Here is a 24567-nt window from a genome sequence, read left to right as displayed (position 1 = left end):
CTGAGGAGATACATAAATTTGGTGATGTAAAGAAAAAAAGTTTGGTCAGAAATTAGTTCCAAGTATTTTTGGTGAGACAAATGCTAAATCATTAAATGTCTATTGGATCATTTCAACTCCAGGACTATGATCAATGAAATAATTGCAAATGTGGTATGCTGCTACATGAAATTTTGCAAGAGTGAAAATAGGCACTGGTATAGAAATTTTTCACATGTATTTACTCATTTATTATGTGTTTATGCAATTATTGGTACATAATTTAAATTCTACTTAAACAAATAATCCTATCTAAACCTCATGTTGCATAATCTAAGTACAAGATACATTTCGTCACAATACATTGCTTTGGAATACTTCACATTTTACAATTATGGGTCCCTTCATGTGAAAGTGCTACCAACCATTCTTTTTGATCCTGACTTGTTGGCAAACATGCAGCCCTAGATTTTGGCCTTGCTCTTAAGCAAAAAATATATCATATTTTATTACTATTTATTGATGTCAGAATATGAGAACACTAAAGAAAAAAAATTCTGGCGATCGTCTTTCTATTTATACACATTTACTGTTCCTTACCCTAGAGTTAATAAGTTTTTAAAACTCCTCAACAAAATCTATGTCTTTAATTTAAAATGTGTCTAATGAATTATCTACTACCTACTTATTTTAAACCTTTACTGAATGAATTTACTGAAGAATTTTTGCCCTTTCCTTAATGAATTCTTAAATAATCTAAGGTTTTGTTTATTTATTTATTCCAGAAACTACTTGATATTTTAGGAATTAATTTCACGGGAGTCTAAAATTACTAGGCAATTCAAGAATAAATTATTACCATGCAATTGTACATCCAAAAGACTAAAATTGTGCTAGTCATAATATTCCTTCATGGAACTTCTATATCCTGGTCTCTTATTTAGAGGATGGGTGTATATGAATCATTTTCCAAATTATTCTAAATCCTTTTGTTTCGATTATCCTTCTCATCCTTCATGTTCATTTTTTTGGTTAGTGTTAAAAACATTTAGAACAGCTAGGAAACACAAATTTCAGAATCCAATAAATTAAGACATAACTCACTGGCGAAAGAGGACAGAACTGCGCGTGCACACACACACGGTGCCAAAAACAAGTATACTCATTCTAAGAAAGGAAAAAATCTGTATTAAAATTATGCCGATGGTAACCACTTTGAGCATCTTTTGTTATCAGTATATATTGAGTATTACAATTTTAATACAGTTTTAATACACACGTGGTATATATATATTTCTCAAGATGGCAAAATTTCTTTAGAGAAAAACAGGAATTAGAATGTGTTCCTTTTGTAAATCAGCTTCACTTGATTTCTCATAAAAAGAGTCAAACTGCACTTTCACCTTTTTATTCTCATTTTTAGAAGTAATAATATTTGTACACCTTTATTTCTGACCTACATGTTTTAATAAAACTGCTCAAAATACCACTGCCTTTGAAAACAAAGTTGTTGTTTTGATGGTATATACAATGAATTCATATAGAAAAGCATATGTTTTTATTAATTTTATTTGCACTTGTAAATATTGCCAACATTTAAAGCCAAGTTAGTGGACCACCATTGAGAACATCCACACTATTTATATTAAGCATTTTTAAGTATTTTAAAATACAGTCATGCTCAGAGAGACTTGAAAGAATCCAAGAATTAATACTGCCCCCATGATAATATCTTAAAACATGAAAATGTTTTAGTAAACATTATAGTAAAGTGTTTTATTCTTCACAGGTACTTCATTTTTCATTTATCGCTAAATGAATGTTCACCTTAAGAATAGCCATCAATACTCAGTGTTATAAAAATGACTGCATGAATAATTTGTAAGTGAATATATTACAAGGCCAAAGTTTAATTTGGCTCTCCATTCAAAACAAGCAGTGTCGGTGGATATTCTGGCATTATTGTTCAATTTATGCTTACTTTTTTCAAAGGTTTCTAAGCAAAGTGAAAAATTCAGACATAACTGGGAAGACACAATGAAATACATTTAGATTTTCTAAAACTGCATATTCTAAAAACAGGTTTAACCATGCTAGAGCCTCACTCATGTGTTCGCTAACCATGAAAGGAATTATTGTATTAAAAGCTAGTGTCAAACGCACAGGTGATAGCTTCTTCCACATAAGATAGGCCTTGATCATAAAACTTCATCCTAATAGTTGCTCTGGGCAATGAAACATTTTTTTTTTTTTTTAATTTAACCTGCAAGATGACTCTGGATATTTTCCAGGAAATTAGGTAATGGTGAATGAATATGGAGTTCATATAAACAATTGATATGCCAAACTAGTTACAGGAATATAATGATTCAAGCGTAAATTTAATTCTCTTAACAAAAGATACATTTTGGAAAACATCACCAATAGTCAAACTACAGTGAAACTTTCAAAGTTCCTGGCTCTACAAATTTAGAGAACCTCCACATTCAATGTTCATCAGAAATGCCTCTTAACAGAACGCCACCATGACTTTTGAGCCTGCTCTCATTTCCTAGGAAAAAGAACATCGGAACAATTTATAATGAAGTTGTAAAACTGGCAGGGTCCAAATTTAGGAAATGGAAAAGGCAATATATGACAAATGTTTAACAGTATGTTTCCAGAACATTTCTAGGCTGAACAATGTTAATAGTTCATATTAAGACCACATCCTCAATATGAACTATTACTCAATTTGCTAGGTAATAATTCTTTGACCACAAAGCACTTTTCTTCAGTGCTTTTGTTAACTTGAGAAATGTGACACTTCTGTAGAGCATAAAGAAAAAAATCAATTCTCTCTGTATTTAACTTCAGTGCTGGTAGAGGCAAACATTTCAGTATTAAGCTCTTCATACTACATACATAATTTCTATGAAGCAGAGAATAAAATGGTTACATGTAACATCCTTATTTCTTTAACCTTGTATTTAAAAGAAATTCCTTTGATGGTTTCTATCATAGTTTGTAAATCATCAAAACTAAACATAACTGGAGTTCTATTTAAAATTGTGTCAGGCAATGGACTTGATTAAATGACAAACAAAACCTGTCCTTTTAGTAAGGTAAAAATAGGTCTTTTCTTCATTAATTAATAAAGAGTTTAAAAATAAATCAATTTCTTCTTGAGAGTAAAATATCTTGGAAGTAAATCCCAGGAAAGCATGGCTTTATGTTTCCATCTATTTCTATTGCAATCAGGGCATCCAAATAAAGAGCAAGAAAAAAATCAAATTAACAATATTTCCTAGGCAAAACTTTACTACATAAATATTAGTGAATGTATCAGGGTCTCAATACAAATCATGATAGACTATATTGAAATAAAATATATCTTAAAATGATTCCATCTTTAATATGTGAATCAAGGAACTTAAAAGTTCAAAATCCTAATGTGATATAAGTAAAATAAATAAAATTCAAGTAAAATATATAGTAGTACTTTTAGTATACTGAATTTTACACCTAATCTCGTTTACAATAAGTTAAGTAAATTAATATGAAAGCTGCTACTTTACTTACCTATGAAAGCCTTAAAATGGTTACCATACTATTCACATGTTAACCATTGGATTTTCTGCATTTTAAATTTAAACTTCCTGTTACCGAAGTGCAATAGATTATACTGAATTTAGTTAAACTTCTTATGGTTTTTTTTCCTAGTGAATAGAACTTATAAGTAAAGATAGCCAACCCAATAAACCAGATTGAACAGGGCAAAAGCTGTTGGGAAAAATATTCGAGAATAGGAATCAATTTTGGCAATGCGTATGTGTATCCTTCCTTCCCTCCATGATCCCGTTTTGCAGTCTTCAAAGCAGCAGAAGAAGCTGGCACAATCTTTGCCCTCCAAACATTGATACCCATAATCATCTTCTCCTTGTGGCAGAGAAATGCTATTCATTGGAATCAGAGTGGATCCCGGATGGAGTCCAAGCGATATCTGAGTAAAATAATGAATGAGAAAGAAAACAGCATACCAAAGATCAATTTGTCCCCTCAAGGCAAACTCTAAAAGAGTGATACACAGAAAACATAATCTTCGTGTCTAAAAATCAAAGAGGTATTCAACCCAAATGTTGTTTTTTTTTTTTACATTATAATTTACTTTGTAACATATAATATCATTTTATAATCCAAAGGTCATGCAGAAAAAAACTTCCCTCAAAAATGAAACATGTTTTATACCTTTAGAAAGATGATCCACTAAAATATTGTCAATCATGAATCTAATTCTAAAACAAAAATAAACTGTATATTTCTATGATGTTTTACATTAAACATTTACAATGCCATAAGTATCTGTTTGCTCTTGTTTATTATGTAATTTATTTATTTTTTAGTAATAATGAGAACAAATAGCAAAGATGATATTTTGATAATGCAAAAAAACTTTGAGAAGCCATAAATGAATAAAAAAGACATGATGGTGTTTGTAGTAGTGGCTAAGATCAAGGCATTACATTTGGGAGAGAGAATATGCAGGAGTTTAAAACTCAGGTTTCAGAAAAACTCATTCTACCAATGTCGCTATCCTCATAGATGGAATTACATTAGCACTTACGTATTATGATGTCTGTGATGAGTAAATTTCATAACTATGTAAAATGATCAGTGTGCTGCTCCATCTTGCCCAGTAATAATAGCTACTATTATTATCAGGATGATTTGAGACACATATCAAATTAACTTTTTTATGACACCAGATTCTACTTAAATAATAAAAATATTTTTTTTTACAATATAAAAAATAATCAAGCAAAGCCAGGATACCATGTAACTTTAACGCAATCACTTAGGAGCCAGACAGGCTTGGTCAGAAATTCCAGCTCTGCCCAGTAGAGTTGTAGAAGCTTGAACAGGAAATATGACAGCTCTTCTGCCTCTGTATCTTTTGCTGTACAAAAGTCACGGTAACAATACATGGACCTGTTTGATGATTAAATAAGATGATGCACATAAAGCACCAAGCAAAATATTTGAATCATATTAAGTATTCAGCTGACAATAGGTAATACTTATTGTTGATGTTATTGTCATTGCTAGTGTTGATTCCTGAAGAGGATATATCACAATTGGCTATAAAGTTTGTGATAAAATAAGCAGCAACAAAATAACAAAAACTTGGACCACACCAAAATATGTTACCAGAAAAAAAAAAAAAAGTTACCAGGAAAAGAAAAAAGAAAAACAAACCTTGAATAAAAAAATGGCAAGTAAAAAATGAATGAAGATTGCAGTTCTAGTAACTCTTCATCCTTCAGAACTTCTGCTTATTTCAGGGGTTATCTGAAGATATGACGTTACAACTTATTATAATCAGTGGTTTTATTATCGAAACAGTAAATACAGTGATTAAAATTGTTTTAATCTGATCTTAAATTCTTTCTAATGAAAATGTTTATAATTTTAACCCTGAATTTTGAAATAAATATAATTCAAAGCCATAAAAATTAAATACCGTATGGAAAATGTTTTAAATATTAAACAAAGAAAAATGAGAACATCTAAAATTTGGACTTAATTTTAAACACATTTTATTTCTAAAGAGGAATATAGAATCCAAACCACAAAACATTAAACATTCAGTAGATGCAAAAAGAAGAAAATAATCACATTTTGTGATATTTCAAAAAGATAAGTGCATCACACGAGTCATAATATCCATATTAGAAAGAAAATGTGCAGCCTGAAGATAAGGAGTAATGCCCTAAACACAAATAAATTCACGACTCCACTGGTTTAGATGTATCAAAAAGCAGAGGCAGTATATTATTAAATGTTAATGATAGACTTTTGAGATTGACACTTGGGGATACTTTACTAGACTCCTGAGTTTTAGTGGAGCAATAAAATTATGTACAAAATGAGACAAATTGGTATTAATTTCCTTGTCATTTATACTTAAATACCATAGTTCAAATGCTCATCAAAAAAGTGATTAAAATACAAGTTTGATTGTTGGAAATTTCAAGGTTATATGGAATAAAACACATTCCATATTCTACTCAGAACGGCCATAAATTGAAAGCCAATGTGTTTGTCCGAAGATATCAACTCTGCATAACAGAAAAGATTAAACATTAAAGTGCACAAAAATTGCAATTGGTTCATTTTTAAAAAATGGACTAAATTCTGGTGTTCAAAATCATGGAGAACTTCTATTAAAGTGACAGTTTAAATTGACAACTTTCCAGTTGCCTGCTACCACCCCCAAAACATCACAAATTTATAAATTGAAAGAAGCTAAACTTTAATGAATGATAAATGTGAATGGAAATAGACTTTATATGTACTGAGAAAAATAGTCAAAGAGCTGACACAGTATTAATAAAATATTTGGACTGATAGACTAGTGTCTTAGAAACCAGTACAACACTACACACATTCCAAACTTTATTTATCTGAAGTGCAACTATATTACCCATCTTGAAACTTTTCAAGTAAAGATCCTGCTACCCTTCAAAATAGCAAGCATTGAAAAACTAAATCAGTTTAAGTGACATAAAAAACAAACAATAAAATTAAATTTTATTTAATTAAAATTTCTTTTAATTTAAATGATAGTTTAGAGAATATACCATTTTTTGTAATTTCAAAAAGTCACTAAGAATATAGCAGAACTTAACATTTTAAAAAATCAATTCCATTCTCCTTATTACATATTCATATGTATCTGGTTGTATATGAAATACTATATTACGTATATTAATAATATAGTTAATATACAAAATATATTTTAAGTACCAAGACATACTAATATCAAATAAATACTATTAAATAGTAAATAAAACATGTATGTACAAATTATGTTTATATATTTATTTATATAATCTTATAACTATATGTCATATAATAATATCATTAATGCTATTAAATATTAGTAATATAAATTGACAAAATACTAGATTATGTTACTGATATCAGATAATACTAATATTACTTTTATTAAATTTCCTATTTAAAAAGTTGCAAGTGAAAATGCCAACCTAATCATAGGTTTTCTCCACTCTATTTTCACAAAATCCTGTAAGTACTAGTCAGGATTTCAAAAATTTTAAAATGCACATTAGTGTCAAAAACAGATAATGAGGTGGCTCTTCATGATGTTGATCCACCATTTATAAGAATTTGTGATGAGTTGTTAAAAGGCAAAGAACAGATGGAAATAGGCCCATGGATAAAGTAGACCAAAGGAAGCCACATTTCAGGAGAGGCTCAGAAATAGGTACATGAGTGTGAGAGTTGTTCTTCCCATCAAAGCTTCAGAGAGACTCACTCACTCTAAGGTAGGAAGACTGGGAATGATAAAAGAGATGAAAAACAGGGCATTAGTCCATCTCCAGAACAGCTGCCCTGTCTAAAGTACTGCTCATCTACCATACATGCAGAGAAGTAGAGATGATGACAGGTTGGTGTTTGCTTTGGGTTAGAACTCCATAACTTCTAAAAATAAAAAATTTAAGTAAACAAAGAAACAAATAAATAAATAACCTCATGCCACCCAGAGGAGGATTAGAGCTCCTGAAGTTGGTATTGGGATGTCCTAAGAATAGTTTCATCATTATGTAGTGTACGTGTGTATGTTTGAAAGCAAACAGATGCCATGCTCCCCATACACACAAATGAAAGTGAAATCTGACAGTTGCAAACTTAACAGTTATATGCCAAGCTTGCAGGTGTCTATTGGATAAAAATTTCCAAGAAGTCTCAAGGTAAACCAAGAAAAAATAATGATGATGAACAGTTAGAATTACGGATTCCAATAATTCAGGAAATGTAAGAGAACATTAAACTTTCTAATTAGTACACTCAGAAATACTTAAAGAGCCACTGTGTCCATTTAAGTCCAAAAGGTGGAAGAACAGTTAGAAAATAAGAGTTCTCAGAAAATCAAGTTATTGTAATTAAGAAATTCTAAAGCATTGTAAAATACAATCTTGAGGAAGTTGACCACAATATGTAGAAAAATATATATCTCAATGAAAAATATGATAAAAAGAAAATCTGGAATACATGTATAACTAACCTAGGAAGTCTAAAATTCATCTAATAATAGTTTTAGAGGAGAAAACAGAAATCAACTGGAATAAAGAATGAAGAAAATTCTCAGTTATAAAAGATAAGAATATTAAGCAACAAGGAAATGACTGAGGTCAGAAAACAGAAATTACACTGATCCTTAAAAATGTTTTTACACCATGGAGAAATAGATGATGATGAAAATTTCAAGTAAGAAAAGATATATATATATATGACACAAAAGAAATAATAGCCATATTGTCATTAGAATTTGTCATAATATGACAGAATAATGAATTAAGAAGTAAAAATTTAAGTGTATTATTTTTTAAAAAATTAAATTTTATTGAGGTGATAATTTTAGCAAAGTTACATAGATTTAAGGTGTACAATTCTGTAATACATCACCTATATATCACATTGTGTGTTCACCACCCAGAGTCAGTTTTCCTTCCATCACCATATATTTGATCCCCTTTACCCTCATCTACCACCCCCCTCCCTCCTTACTCTCTGGTAACCACTAAACTATTGTCTTAAAATAACCAATACAATAGCTTTTAAAGGTAAGCTAAAATATTGAAGGTGAGGATAGGAAGGAGACAATGAGAAAGCTATAGTTTTCTATCATTTATACAAAAGAGTTATAAATACTTTGAAATTTGGTACTTCAATAATTACCTGATTAGCAAGAACCAGGCAAGGAGTCAGATTTGATTACTGATTCCAGTTTTTCATTTAAAGTGTCATTCAGTAGTAAAAAGAGCTCATGAGTCACATAACTGAAGAGAAAGAAAAGCTTTATAGAACTTTATTGTGGGAGGCTCTAAAGAAAATATTTTTTTGTACCCAGGTAGTCAATCATAATACGTCAAATTTAACTTTTGGTATTTGAAATTTAGTGCTTTAAAACCCACATTTACATTTTATTCCTTATTTTTCATCTTTAGTATTTTGCTTGCCGGGTTTGATGCTAAGTTTTAAATACTCAACATACAGATTTTTTTCTTAAATAACTATTCTAGAACAGTATTTAGAACATGGGTGCCCTTACATATTTGGTGAATGAATGATTAAATAAGCCATAACTTTAAAGTTTTTACTCCATGTTTTAGCTTCCTGAGTAAGTGTGACGTGTACTCATGGGGTTGTGAGTGCATGATCTGAAGTCAAACTGATTAACTCATGGGGTTGAGAGTGCATGATCTGAAGTCAAAATGATTAGCCACTTGTTGGTTGAGTATTATCCATAGGTGTTATAATAATACTACCTGCAGTATATATGGTTTGGATAAAATTAGAGAATCCATGTGAGATCGCACACTGCTTGACTTTCATTCACAATTTCCAAAAGTAAAATTTTCAAGGCAGTAATTGAACATAGGTATGGATGAGTAAATGATGAAATGGAAAATCCAGAGAGCATGCTTGGCTTTGATTAAAAGAACATAGCAGAAAACCGGCATTTTTCTTTACCTAAAATTTAGCAAATAGATATTAAAGTTGACATCATTGCCCTTTGATGGTTTGTCCATTTAGGGGTTATAGTATGCCCTATGAATAAGTTCAAATAATGTCAACTTGAGAAAGTCACAGGCTAATCTATAATATAAGTTTTCAGATATGTATTGCCAGCAATGTGCTCTGCTGAAAACAAACTCACAAGGATTTTGTTCTTGGAATATAACATGAGAGTAAAATATAATTTATAAGTATGAAAAAGTTTTATAAAGAAACTAATGAAAAATGCAGGGAGGCAGAAGAAGCATTAAATCCTAGAACTTACAAAGTTAGGAGATAATATGGAAAACTATATGCCTCATTATATACACACTATGGTAGGATATATGCTTGCCAAGCTTGCATAGCTATTTTATACAGTGCTCATTTATTTGGGTATATTGGAACAAATATGCTTTGAAAACATTTTCTGGAGTCAGCAACAAATTGCCTTTTTTATTAGTATTGGAGAAACACATGTTTACTTTTCTAAGTTCTATGAGAACAGGAAATACAGAGGAAGGATTACAAGCTGGAACTCTGGCACCAAAAAAGACATGGGTTTGAGTCTTAGATCCTTTACTTCCTAAGGCTGTCCTGGTACAAATTACCGAACTTGTACTCTCATATGATCATAAATGAAATCACACGTGTGAAATACTTAGAGGAGTGCCTGGCATACTTAGAAAGTGTTAGATATTATTTTAAGGTTTTATAATTGCCATTATAACAAGATATTATAGCCTATCACCCAAAACTTATGTATTTTAGAATCAATTCTAATATATCAACTTGATATGATATAAGTTAAGGTAGATATATGATTGGAAAGGGGGTAAAAGAGTACAATTATACAGAAAGCAAACAGAACTTTATAGCTACGACTTTCAAACAAGCTGAATACTAATATTAAAGAGGAATCTTTACTTTAAAAATTAAATTAATTTTATGGGCCACATGTTATTAGAATTCCAAAACCTCACACAAACATAGAACCTCTTTAAAGAATGATCTTAAATATTTTTTTTTAGGTATAAGAAACTACCACTTGGGGAAAATTCACAGCATACAAAACCACTCTTTAGAAAGAATATCCAGGAGTCTTTTCTGTAGGAAAATATAAACACACTTTCCTTAATGGGAAATGTTAGGTACTCCAGTTTCATCATAATTTTATTTATCTTTCGTCAGGGTACTTCAAGCATCCATATTAGTCTAAGCAAATATGACATGAGTATTCAAAAGAGCTCACCTCCTCTCATGACCACATCAAAATTACAACTAAACTACAGAACAACCATCATTGAGAATCACCTGAAGTCTAGCTGAACAGAAGTTCTATAACTAAGGATATACAGAAGAAGCCACGTCAAGACTGGTGAGAGGGGTGAAGGTGCTGATAGGGCCGGTCCCACACCCTCATGCAGTAGTTAAAAATAGGGAGGGATATCTCAGCTGCTGAAGTCTCCCGAGGAGTGAGGAATCACAGCCCCACACCAGGCTCCCTAGCCCAGGATTCCAGGGTAGGAAGAGAAGTCCCCACAGCTTCAGGATGTGAAAATCAGTGGAGATTGTGGCTGAATGAGATGGAGGACAGTTGAAGTCCCAGGTGCTTCTCTTAAAGGCCCTGCACCTGGATTTCCTCGCTGATGGACTCACTATCTCTGAGCTCCAATGCTGGGACAGCAGCTTGAAAGGCACCAGGCACATAAGGGGAAGAAATTAATTGTCTGGCTTCAGGACAAGGATTAGGGGCCTACTTTCTCTTAGACAGAAGTGCTGGCAGAAGCCAGTTTGTCCTCTTCCAACCCAGTGGTCAGATGCAAACAGAAGCCACATCTTAGTCTCCATTAACCTGGCTAACAACATTTATCCCACCCTTGTGATTCCCTGAGACCCAGCCTCACCCAAATTTTGGGCCCGCCCAAGCTGCTTCCAGTGGCTTTTCCTTAAAAATGGCCTGTCTTGACTCATACTGTGGCATTTCCTAAAATGTCTCAAATGTTCACAAACCCCAAACATGCATCATTTAACTTCAGTGCACCCTGCATCTCTTGCTAAGTAGTCCCAAGATTGGCACTAGTAGCATCCAGCCTCAGTTTGCAGCTTAGCCTCTCCCCTGCATCTCCAAGCCCAGCACAAATGGCACCCCTTTGTAGATCATTCTTTAGCTCATACCAAGTGGTGCTGGACAGGACACACGCAGCAAATTACCTTGGCTTGCAACAGACCCTTCCCAAGAGGCTCAAGAAACAACACGCCTGGTGGCCAGCTTCAGACCACACCAGAGAACCACCCAACTTTCTCCATTAGTAACACACTCAATAGGCAGACTGGTCATGCACCAAAGCCCCATTAAAGGGAATCACGCTCCATAGGATCAGCCCCTACACAGCACCTCCTCCACTTTAGTCACCACCAGTACTCACAACCAATCTGCCTGAGTATCAATCCCTCCTACTGATGTGCAAAGAGCAACCAAAGATCAAATACAACAGGAGGGCACATACAACACACACAAGGGACATATTTGCAAAACCCAGCTCAGGTGACCAGAGAGACAGAGCCACTGGGCCCCACAGGATACCTACTACATAAGGCTACTCTACTAAGACTGAGAGACATTGTAGATCTACCTGATACATGAAAACAGAGACTGGGAGGCAGCCAAAATTGGGAAACAAAGAAACATGTCTCAAATGAAATAACAGAACAAAGCTCCAGAAAAAGTACTAAACAAAATGGAGACAAGCAATGTACCAGATGCAGAGTTCAAAACACTGCATATAAGGATGCTCAGTGATCTCAGGGAGAACTTCAAAAAAGAGATAGGCAACATAAAAACGGAAATAGAAAACATAAAACAGAACCAGTCAGAAATGAAGAATACAATAACTGAAATAAAGAATACATTAGAGGGAATAAATAGTGGATTACACGAAGCAGAAGAACAAATCAGCAATTTGGAAGATAAAGTAGCAGAAAACACACAATTAGAATAGCAACAAGAAAAAAAAAAATCCCCCCAAAAAGAATAGTTTAAGGTGCCTCTCAGACAATATCAAGCATAACAACATTCGTATCACAGGGGTGCCTTCTCCACAAGGAGAAGAGAAAGGGCAAATAATTGAAAAACTATTTGAAGAAATAATGGTAGAAAACTTCCCTAACCTGGCAAAGGAAATAGACATACAAACTCTGGAAGCACAGATGGTCCCAAAGAAGATAAACCCAAAGAGGCCCACAACAAGACACATCATAATTAAAATGGTGAAGTTTAAAGACAAAGAGAGAATCATAAAAGCAGCAAGAAAAAAAGCAGGTAGTTACCTACAAGGAAGCTCTCACAAGGCTATCAGTTGATTTTTCAAACTTAGCAGGCCAAAAGGGACTGGCACAAAATATTCAAAGTGATGAAAAGCAAGGACCTACAAACCAAGATTACTCTACCCAGAAAAACTATCACTCAGAATTGAAGGACAGATAAAGAGCTTCCCAGACAAGAAAAAGCTAAAGGAGTTCATCACCATCAAACCAGAAATGTTAAAGAGACTTTTTTTAAGAAGAAGAAAAAAAGAATCAAAATATAAATAAAATGGCAATAACTACATATCTATGAACAATTACTTTCAATGTAAATGGATTAAATGCTCCAATTAAAAGACATAGGCTGGCTGAATGAATAAGAAAGCAAGACCCTTACATATGCTGTCTATGAGAAACTCATTTCAGATTAAAAGACACATACAGACTGAAATAAAAAAGATGCAAAGAAAAATATTTCATGAAAATGGAAATGAAAGAAAAAAGTTGAGATAGAAATACTAATACCAGAAAAAATAGACTAAAACAAGGCTATAACAAGAAACAAAGAAAGACCCAGTAATTCCACTTCTAGGTGTTTATTTGGAAAAAACACAAAATACTAATTTGAAAAGACATATGCATCTATATGCTCATTGCAACATTACTTACAATAGCTGAGATATGAAAGCAACCTAAATGTCCATCAATAGATGAATGGATAAAGAAGAAGTGGTACATAGTATATACCATTAACATTACTCAGCCAGAGGAAAAAAAAAAGAATGCAATCTTGCCATCTGCAACAACATAGATGGACCTAGAGGGTAATATGCTGAGTGAAATAAGTCAGACATAGATAAATACTATATAATTTCACTTATATGTGGAATCTAAAAAAACAAAATAAAATAAAATAAAAAACAGAAACAAAATAATAGAGAACATTTTGATGGTGCCAGACGGGAGGGGGCTTGGAGGGGTGAGTGACAGGGGAAGGAGTTAAGAAGTACAGATCAGTAGTTACAAAATAGTCACGGGATGTAAATTTAGCATAAGAAATATAGTCAATAATATTGTAATAAGTATGTATGATATCAGATATGTACCAGATTTATCGAATTGATCCCTTTATAAGTTATATAAAGATCTAATCACTATGGTGTACCCCTGAAACTAATATAATGATGTCAACTGTAATTTGAAAATAAAAAATAAATATATTAAAAAGAAAAAGAAGTGTCCCTAATAGTAAATTGCTATTTATAAAATAGAGATTTTTTTTAACATACCGTTGCCTTGTCTTTCAGCTTGCTGTCTCTAGCAGTCTTTGTTTTTTTGTTGCTGGTAAAATAATGCAAGGTACCGTATTCCATCAAGGCTGCAAACACGAAAATGAAACAAACAGAAACAAAAAGATCCATCGCCGTTACATAAGAAACCTTAGGCAATGACTTCCGGGCGATTGTACTCAGAGTTGTCATGGTCAGAACTGTAGTAATACCTGTGGAGGGAGGGAAATAATAAAAAATGAAAAATAACAGGTCATTTTTATTATTTCATCTCATTTGGCAATATTGTGGGCGGAAATAAACAATGGAAACAAAAGGGTATGATAACTGATTAACAGGAAAAAAAAAGAAATACCGGTAACCACAGCTCTTTGTGCCTGTGTTTTAATCATCTAAATTCTGTGGACTACAAGTAGTTGACTCCCCGTACCCATTCTTCCCTTCCTCCATAGTGACAGACTATCCTATTTTCAGTAGGCACGAGGCTGCCTGGAAGAACAGCTTTCTTTGCCACTTTTTCTCAGCTATGTGTGGACACAGGCTGAGATCTAGCCAACGAGAATTAAGTCAAGGGTATAAGCAACATCCAAATGATCACATTAAAAATGGATGAAGGGAGTTAAAATGTACAAACTTCTGGTTATAAGATAAATGAGTAATGCGGATGTGATGTACAGCATGGTGATTATAGTTTACAATGTTGTATTGTATATTTGAAAGTTGCTAAAAGAATAGATCTTAAAAGTTCTAATCACATATGTAGTTTTTGTTAACTACATATGGTGATGGATGTTAACTAGACTTATTGTGGTGATCATTTAACTATATATATATATAAATATTGAATCATTATGTTGTATACCTAAAACTAATATAATTTATATGTCCTTTGTGTTTCATTTTTTTAAAAAGATGGCATTAAAGAGACAGGAAATGTCTTTCCTGTCTTTCCCTCTTCCTCACAGTTTTCTACTCGAATACGCTGGCCAGAGCACCAGCAACCATCTTAGAATATTAAGAGATCATGAAAATTAAAATTACCCACAACACAGCAGGAAGATCAAAGAAGACTGAGTACCTCACATTGCAATTACCCTTTGATTACCTGTCTCTAAACTTTTTATATGAAAAAACAAATACTCTTCTACCAGTGATTTAACCTACAGTGATTTGAGTTTTTTTGCCATACCCAGTTAACATTAATGCAACTAGTCCAGTGTTTTCTGACATGATAACTTGAATTAAACCTATATGTTAATTTCAAAGTTTAAGTAAAAAATACAGGCAAAATTACATCAAGGGGATGCTTTAAAAGCATGGAGTAAATCTTCATATTTTGGAGAATTCAGCAAACACAATTGGATATCACCCTGGGTCCCAGCCCTACGTATGTATCTTTGGGGGTATCTGTTTTTCTTTACTCCGTGGCCTTTTGTGGTTGTTACAACTGCTAGTCTTAGGGCCCCTACCTCACAGCTGCACATGCTATTAATCTCTTCTTACTTAAACTGGCCTAATTCTCATTAACATTTAGGATTGAAAAAAATTAAAGATGACACAGGTATGATGGATTGGGAGATATAGAGGGAAAATTAGGTTCAAATTCTGACTCGTCCATCTCTTAGCTCTGTGACTTAGGGAACTTTCTCAATCCTCTATACCTCTCATCTAAAAAACTGTCACAGTAGTGTTTTGTACTTATAATAAATTTATACAAAGATATGTATTTTATTTAGTTTTCCTTAAAGGGGATACTTAGAATACTGACTTTAAATATTTTTTCCTTTCGAACATTAGCATTATAAAGCTATAATTTCACCTTTATACTTTAGCTGTATTTTGGAAATACTTATATATTATTTATTAAAATTCAGTTTGAAATAGTTTCTAATTTCCTTTTTGACCCAAGAGTTATTGGGTCAAATAACAAACATAAAAAATCATGTTTAAATTTCCAAATATGAGGCCTTTATTATCTATATTATTTTTATTATTTTTTAATTTACTTCCATTTTGGTCAGAAAATATATTCTGGAAAAATTTAGTCTTTTGAAATTTAATGAGTTCTTGGTTAATGTTCCACGTACACTTAAAAATATAGTGTAGTCTATAGTTAGGTGTAGGGTTCTATAAATATCAATTTAGACTGGTAGTTGATAATTTCATTCAGATTTTCTACATATTGATTTATTTTAATGTAATTGTTCTATCAATAAGTAAGAAAGGGTGTTAAAATGTCCAAGTATGGTTACAGATTTTTTTCTCCTTTTATTCCTGACAGTTTTTGCTTCAACAATTTTTAAATCAAAATTTTATTTAAAAGGCTTTGCATATGGTAAGTACTAAATAGTTTCAATGAATATAAGTCTTTCCTCTTCTTCGCCTTATGTACTTTTTCTTTGGTAACTTATTAAATTACAACATTCCCATAGTCAGACAAAGGTAGATTTCCAAATGTATTCCTGACTTCCATAATTATGTCCCATCCCTACTAACAAAGATGTATCTTAAAACCTATCTAAAGTGTGCCTTGATTTCATTATCAATTATTACATTAAATTTTACTTTATTAAAGTATTACATTTCTATCCATAAAGCAATGAAAACTACAGTAAAATTTAGTTTTCAGACATTTATTTCTATAGTTTACTAATTATTACCACAGTATTCAGCTTTAAAAAAGAGATAGTGGATTTCCTATTAAAATATGTCTGAGTCCATGATAAGAAAACATTTAAGCTATTAAGAAGATTCATTGGTATTTCCTCCATGGCTTTCTCTACTCAAAATGCTGTAATAATTTCCGATCACATTTGGAAGAAAACTCAAAGTCCTTAATATGACCTACTAAAACTTATATAATCTTACTGGCTCCTGTCTAATCTCATTTTCTACCATTTTTCAGTCAGCTCTAGCCACAGTTACCCTCTTTCCGAACTTCAAGCTTGGCCTGGCAAGGAAGATCCCACTTCAGAACCTTGAGTTTCTCCTTGCCTGGACTGTCTTTCTACCAGATATCCACCAAGCAGCTCCCACACTCGCTAGGTCTCTGCTGCCACCTCAGAGAAGTCTGCTGGACTCCACAAGATAAAGTAGCAAACATTATATCCATCCACATCCCCTGCCATTCCCTAGCCATTTATTTTGCTTTCTCCTTTATTACTGACATTTTATTATATATTTGTACAGCACCTGTATACCCCACTAAAACATAAATGCCACGAACATTAAGATTTTATAACTATTGTTCACTATTAATACTGAAGGCCCTAGAACACTGCCTGTTTCATAAAAAGCACTTCATAAATGTTTGTTAAAATACAATGTTGGTTATATTCCCCATACTGTATTTCACATCCCTGTGACTATATTGTGACTACTAATTTGCACTTTCTAATCCCCTCACCTTCTCCCCCATCCTCACCCCTTCCCATCTAGCTACCATCAGTTTTTTTCCCTATATCTCTGAGTCTATTTCTGTTTTGCTTGCTCATTTATTCTGTTCTTTAGATTCCACATATAAGTGAGATCATATGGTATTTGTCTTTCTCACTGACTTATTTCACTTAGCATGTTCTCTAGGTCCATCCATGTTGTTGCAAATGGTAAGATTTCATTCTCTTCTATGACTGAGTAATACTCCATTATATATTGGGGGATCACTTCATAGACTGTGTAGATGCCTGACTACTGTGCTGTACACCTGAAGCTGAAGTAGAATAATACTGGATGTCAACTATAAATAAATACATAAATAAACACACACACACACACACACACACACACAGTCACAGGATGTAAAGTACAGCATAGGGAATATAGTCAATGGTATTGTAAGAGCTACATAAGATGTCAGGGGGCAGTAAATTGGGGGGCATTCACTTTGTCAGGAGTGTAAATGTCTAACTATTACGTTGCTTTGTACACTTGAAACTAATTTTTAAAAATGCAATGTTGAATAAATGAGATCAGGAAATTGTCCTTAATATCTATCTATCTATCTATCTATCTATCTATCTATCTATCTATCTATCTATCTATCTATCTATCAACTATCATCTATCGAGAAATATATGAATACTTTAAAAAATAAACCTTGATCTTCCAACTACATAGGACCCACACTTATTAGAGATGTTCTTCAAGTTAGATCTGGCTATTGCTTATCTTTATAGTTGATATGCTAATATTAAAAAATGTGAATTCATGCAAAAACATAATTCTACAATTGGCTATTCCCTTTCATGACACTATGGCATACTGTTTTTGGCTTCATACAAACCTAACAGTAGAAATAATCCACTCAAATTATCTGGGGAAAAAACCCTGAGAATAACATTTGAAAACAAAAATATAATTTTTCAATCATATTCAAACTAGCATATAATCTAAAACTATTTCCCTTGGCACAAAAAGTAATTTGAAATAATAATAATTGTTTAAATAGGAAACTAAACTCGGGTACGAGTGCATTTTATCCACTAGCTATGTCTACACTTTTGTTTAGACTCCCAAGGAAACTACATTTCCAAGTATAGAGCTAGTTGTCTTAGGCTTTCTCTTGCCACTTTATGTGATTTGCAGTTTACTATATTTATTAACCGGAGTTATTCACCACCTATCATAGAAATCACATGAAAACCTCTTTGCTGTTGAAAAAGAAATGGCCCTAACTTTCGTTATGTTTTGTAAAATGTAATTATGAATAACGTGATTCATGTCTTGCACTAATCTTGGGAATAAATCAATTGATCAATAAGTTGTTTTAGTAGTTCAGTACATGAATGTAAGTTATTTTCTTTTAAACAAATCTATAGTAATTAGATACATTTTCTTATATGATTTTGATTATTGCAATAGATTGCTAAAGAAAGAAAATAAAAGTCTATTTTATCAAGTATGAATTACAAATTACCGTTTTAATCAGTGTTATTGAACAGGCAACTCTCAAAATATTCACAGACTAATTACACACTTTATAGATTACACAAGTCTAGAAGCTTCTGGTTCCTTTCAGCGACCTGGCCTTTAGAACAGCTGACTATTCATTAGCACCATTGTAAGAGCAAGGCGCTTCAAAGCCTTCTAAACACACACCAGTCAATAAATGCTGGCTATTAGTGTTTCAGCTGAGATACAATAAAATCTTGATTAAACAGTGATTGGAGATGTTGCCTACATTAAGATTCGGGGATTATGTATGATTTTTAAGTGTTAATTGTTGCTGTGTATTTATGCTTTCCTTGACCTCTATGAGCAGGAAAAATAAAAATATTTTCTGAAATGTCAACTTCTTTACACTTCTTCTATTTCCTACTTGTTTTTCACACATTTATTTCAACATCATATCGCACTAAAGTATCTCTTCACCTTTGATTGTAGTGTAGAGGAATATTCTAATATATTCCACTATAAACTTTTACCACATTAAAATATTGGTAAAAGTCCCATGATACATGTCATCATATAATATGTCATACCTAGTGAGGTTCTTGCAGGTACTGCATCTTTATTGATCCAGAAAGACACCCAAGAAAGAACAACTGTCAGAATACAAGGAATGTAGGTCTGAATAGTGAAATATCCCATTCGTCTGCTCAGGTCAAAAAAGATTGTCATGATAACATAATCCCCTGGAAGAAAAAGAAAGGTTTTACTTTGGCTATAAAAATATAAAAGTATAGATTCCAAACAATAGATTTACATATAAATGCCATTTAATGCTAACATCATTCATTACTTTGTGTTTCCTTCTTACCAGAGATTGTGTGAGAAATTTCAGTTGAATTCCGTAGCCCTACAAATGCAAACTGATATAATCTCCAATATTTAGGATCAGCCACTTCTACAGAAGGCTGTTTCCACTTATACTCAATTTCATTTTTAGGGTATCCATCTAGATAAAAAATTCAGATAAAATATATAGATTACAAGATCCAAATCTGTTACTTTTGCAATACCAACATTATCCAAAGACAATTTTTTTTAAAAAAATCTTCATTTCTGTATTCTAATATATGTCAAATATAGAATATACTGCATATAATACATGTGTATAGTTTAAGAATAATCACATAATGATCAAATAATGATGATTCACGTAACTGCACTTAAATCAGGAAATAGAACCTTGCTAGCAGGCAGGAAAACTCATGTGTCCACTCTAATATAGTAGTTCCTCTCCCAACCAGAGGTAACCACTAACCTGATTTCTGTGATAATTCTTCCCTTGGTTTTCTGTTATAGATTTTCTGATATGAATTTCTGAAAAATATAGCTTTATTCAGTTAGTTTTGTTTTTTTTAACTCTACTTGATAGCTGCTACACAGGATGAATTACTTTATATTTTATTCTTTTAATATCATATTTATAATAGAAATCCATGCTGCTCTATGTAGCTATAGTAAATATGTTGCATTGTAAAACTGTACTGAAATTTATTTATCTGTTTTATTGTTGTAGACACTTGTAATGTTTCCTGTTGGCTATTACTAACATTGCTGCATGCCTCACAAAACGCATATATGCAAAGCTTTCTCTTAGATATATACCTAGATATAGAATAACTGGGTCAAGGGTTACATATAATTTCCACCCTATGAGATAGTGACATTATTTTTTTTCCATAAAACATATACCAATTTTTCTCACCAGCCAGAGTGTGAAAATGTATGTGGATCCATTGTCTCATTAACTTTGATGTGGGCAGTCTTCTTTATTTTTACTGGTCTATAGGGTATATTTTACTTCATATTTTCCTGATTATGAATGAAACCTAGCATTTTTTTTCATATTTTTATTAGATTCTTGGGTTTTTTCATTAGATAATTGCTTATTCAACTGCTCATGATTTTATTGGGTTTTCTCTTCTTTTTATTTCTTCCCTTTTGTCTAAATTCTTTATATATTCTGAATGCTAACTTTTTGTTAGTTATTTGTATTGAAAAAGTCTTTGCCTTCTTTGTAGCTGTCAAAAATGGAGGTGCATTCTCTCAGAAAGGATATATCTTTGTCTCTGCCACATGTCAGGAAAATCCACAAGGGCTTTTAGGGCCAATCAAGTGAAGAAAAATTGGGCTGTAAATCTATGTGAGAGTGGGATTGTTATTACATCCTCTCTACTCCTTAACTAATCAAAATACAAAAAGGACACTTGGATAAAACCAAAATTCACAAAGAATGGTATAATAAAATATGTACATTCATTAAGCATTTATTGTCACTTTTTAATTTAAAAGAAAGAAACAAATATGGCATTTGTAATTATTTTATCTAATTGTTGAAACATATCCACATTTCTGAATATTGTATAAATTGTATTTTATCTCATTTCATTTTACATTTTTTTTAAATAAACAGGGTCTGAGGCTAAAATTCTATGAAATTATCAAGTATTTTATCACTTACAGCTTGAAAATTCTAGTGGACAGGAATGTTCATCCATTGGAAAATTATGAAGCTGAAGATAACATTCTGCATTAATTGTTAATCTATTTGGATGGAAAAATAAATATTAAAAACATGACAAATAATATCAAACATTGAAAATCTTTTCTCTAATTTTCTAATTTAGAGAAATATTTTCTCTAATTTTCAAACCATTATGTAGGCCAATGGTTTAGTCTACATAATGGACTTTGCTATATTAGAAAATAATAATTCTAAAATCTCAGTCTTAAGTGGTAATATTATTACATTTATAAATGAGTGAGAAAATTCTAACATTTTCCTCTCCAGCCAACTAAGCGAACTCTGTGTACATTTAGTATAATCTCTGTTTACAGTTCCAACTTTGTACTTCAGAAGCTCAACGAACACACATGTGCATGCACACACACATACAGCAGAGGGTACATGATTAAGTATGTCAATTGTTTTCTCTTAATATATCATGAACATCTTTCCATTAAGGATTACTCTTAATAAGCAGATGTGTTCAAGACAAAGTATTAAATATACTTGAATGTTACACATCAACATTCGTTTAATCCTTCTATAAGGATGTTTTACTACATTATTGAAAACCACAGTGTTACTTTGCACTTAAGCAAGTGTTTCCAAAATATTGCACCATTTTATTTGGATTTTAGAGTATGAAACCAGGTCCATATTTCTTACTTTGCAACTTTCAAAAGGGGAAATGTTATGAGTTGATCAAATGTTAGTATGAAAAATAAATTAGAGCAACAACATTTTTTTAAAAAACAGTACTACCTTAGAGTATATAGAACTCGTCCATCATTCCAAATTCGAAGTAGACGATTGGGAGTTGTTATCCAATGAGCATCAGATTTTCTTGAGTTTCTGAAGAAAGTGTCAGGAATCCAAATTTTTCCAACCATATTACTGTTAAGCATAAGCACTTTCATGGTACTATTGAATTTTAAACGACTATCAAACCAGGTTTGAGCAAAAATTATATCAATTGTGTATTCCTAAAAGACAAAAGGAAGAGTAATAACTCATAATAATAAAGCCACTATTTTAGTTGCTTTCTTTAAATATTTGAATTTTTATATTATAAAGCTTCTGTAAGTAGATGGCACTTAAAGTCTGTCTCTTTGGAGAAAAATGTATGCCATAATCTTAACCTTTCGTTTTTAATTATTTACATGAGTCATGTAAAAACAACCCAAGATTTATAGCAATTACTGCTACCCAGTATGGCTTTATTTTTTTTATTTTTGGAAATTTTATAATATATAGAATATAGTTATTAAATATAAAAGCAAATTATCTTAATGTTAATAATTATATTAATTTTGTGATAGGTACATGGTGCTTAAGTTGCAAGAAAAACTCACAAACAAGTACAAAATTCAGATTCAAATACTCACCAAATTATCTAAAAGTCCTTACATTGTTCTTTGTCCAAAAAATTCATTCTAATTACTTAGATCCACCATTTTCCAATGTTATAAACCAGACACACACACACACACACACACACACACACACACACAATCACACACACACTATTGTTGGGCAGACTCACAGAGCTATCTTTCACCCCTATGCTGACCTCTTACTTCTCATGCCAGATGTCTTTTGTTTGGAATAAATTATGCTTTATCCAAGCAGCCTCTTCAACTGACACACAAATGATTAACCACTTAGAATCTAACCTGTGTTAATGACATGGTTTCTGGTCTTAATAGTAAATGCAAATAGAAGGAAGGCTCACAGTAATTCTGATGAGTAGATCACCAGCAGACATGTTGGTCCTAGGAAGAGTATTTAAATGACATGATGTGCCAGCATTACATTGTACTTTTGTATGGAGTTAGAAACTGCTTAAAACAAAGGAAGGGGTTTACATACCTGCCGGGATTGTGGTTTGGCCAAGATCCAACATTGGTTGCTAGAGGGAACTTCATGCAACTTAGTAGGTATACTTGGCTGCTATATTCCTAACAAGGCATTAAAGGTGGCATTTGAGAACTAACTTGTCTAGGGGTGGCATTTAGCAAGTAGTTATGACTCCTGCTTAGTAGCCGACAGGATCTTCCTTAGAATACCTGTTTATAAAAGTGCTAATCACTGTTAAATGATCTATGACTTCCAAAGAGTCAAATTCTCCCAAGCAGAGCATCCTGGGGAATGTGAACAATTTTCTACTCAAAATTATTCTGTCAATCTAAAATCAAGAAGAGAACGATATAAAGCATATGTCTTGATAATCTGTCCTTCCCAAACCCTTTACAGAGGGTTAATAATTCCAAGCTCTTTTAAATTGCTAATCCTTAATAAGAGTCTCATTCAGATAAGAAGGTCATTCAAGTTTGTGCCATTTTATATGTAATGGAAAAATCCAATTTCGTTTACTCATTTGTTTTAGTGTAATTTCCAAAAAATGATCAAACTGTGTTCCTGTACTTCATGTTCCCATTTAGAGGCTATAATAATCTGCATAATAAATAAGCAACAGAAATATGAAAAGGAACTTCCATTCACCCAAAACAAGTGTGATAGCTTCCAGGATAAACATTTTGAAATAACGAACAATGTATTTAACATTTGAGATCCAATATACATTATGAGACTGTCTCCTTCCAAGTTAGCTGAGAAAACAGCATTAGTAAATCAAGGTGAAGAAGTGAGTCGTCTTTATTTCTAACTCAATCAGATCAAACCATAATTGATGAGAGTGTATGTAGTGTGGTCTTCCTACTACACTGTCAGCCTTGCAATCATGCAATGTGTCTCACACTTAAAAGTACTCAGTCATTCAATCTGACTGCCTTTCTAATAATGGAAGAACTTTCACACAGAATGCAGACCTGCCTACGTAATTATTGCAGGTGTACAGTTTCATCATGGAACTTGGTTGAACCTGATGTGATCATCCCACCTTGACATTAATCTCTCCCTAAACTATTCACTTGGCCAAAATAGTACAGTGGGCTGCATAATGGTTAGCAGTAAATCAGA

The 24567-nt window shown here is 32.4% G+C and overlaps 1 protein-coding gene across 1 annotated transcript in view; it reads right to left on the bottom strand.

Moving 5' to 3' along the window:
- Window positions 1-1207: 1207 nt before the first annotated feature.
- Window positions 1208-24567, bottom strand: part of GABRG1 (gamma-aminobutyric acid type A receptor subunit gamma1) — a 52149-nt gene continuing 28789 nt past the window's right edge. Inside the window, exons 4-9 of the mRNA XM_033105322.1 lie at window positions 22351-22571; window positions 21544-21626; window positions 19894-20031; window positions 19616-19768; window positions 14136-14347; window positions 1208-3961 (exon numbers count right to left, since the gene is read on the bottom strand). Coding sequence (XP_032961213.1) covers window positions 3692-3961; window positions 14136-14347; window positions 19616-19768; window positions 19894-20031; window positions 21544-21626; window positions 22351-22571 — 1077 coding nt within the window. The 3' untranslated portion in view covers window positions 1208-3691. The remainder of the gene's footprint in view (window positions 3962-14135; window positions 14348-19615; window positions 19769-19893; window positions 20032-21543; window positions 21627-22350; window positions 22572-24567) is intronic.

The sequence above is a fragment of the Rhinolophus ferrumequinum genome, chromosome 5 (assembly GCF_004115265.2).
Source record: "Rhinolophus ferrumequinum isolate MPI-CBG mRhiFer1 chromosome 5, mRhiFer1_v1.p, whole genome shotgun sequence".
Classification (NCBI taxonomy): Eukaryota; Metazoa; Chordata; class Mammalia; order Chiroptera; family Rhinolophidae; genus Rhinolophus; species Rhinolophus ferrumequinum.
The sequence above is the reverse complement of the archived record's forward strand: the minus strand, read 5'-3'. Positions and strand labels throughout refer to the sequence as shown.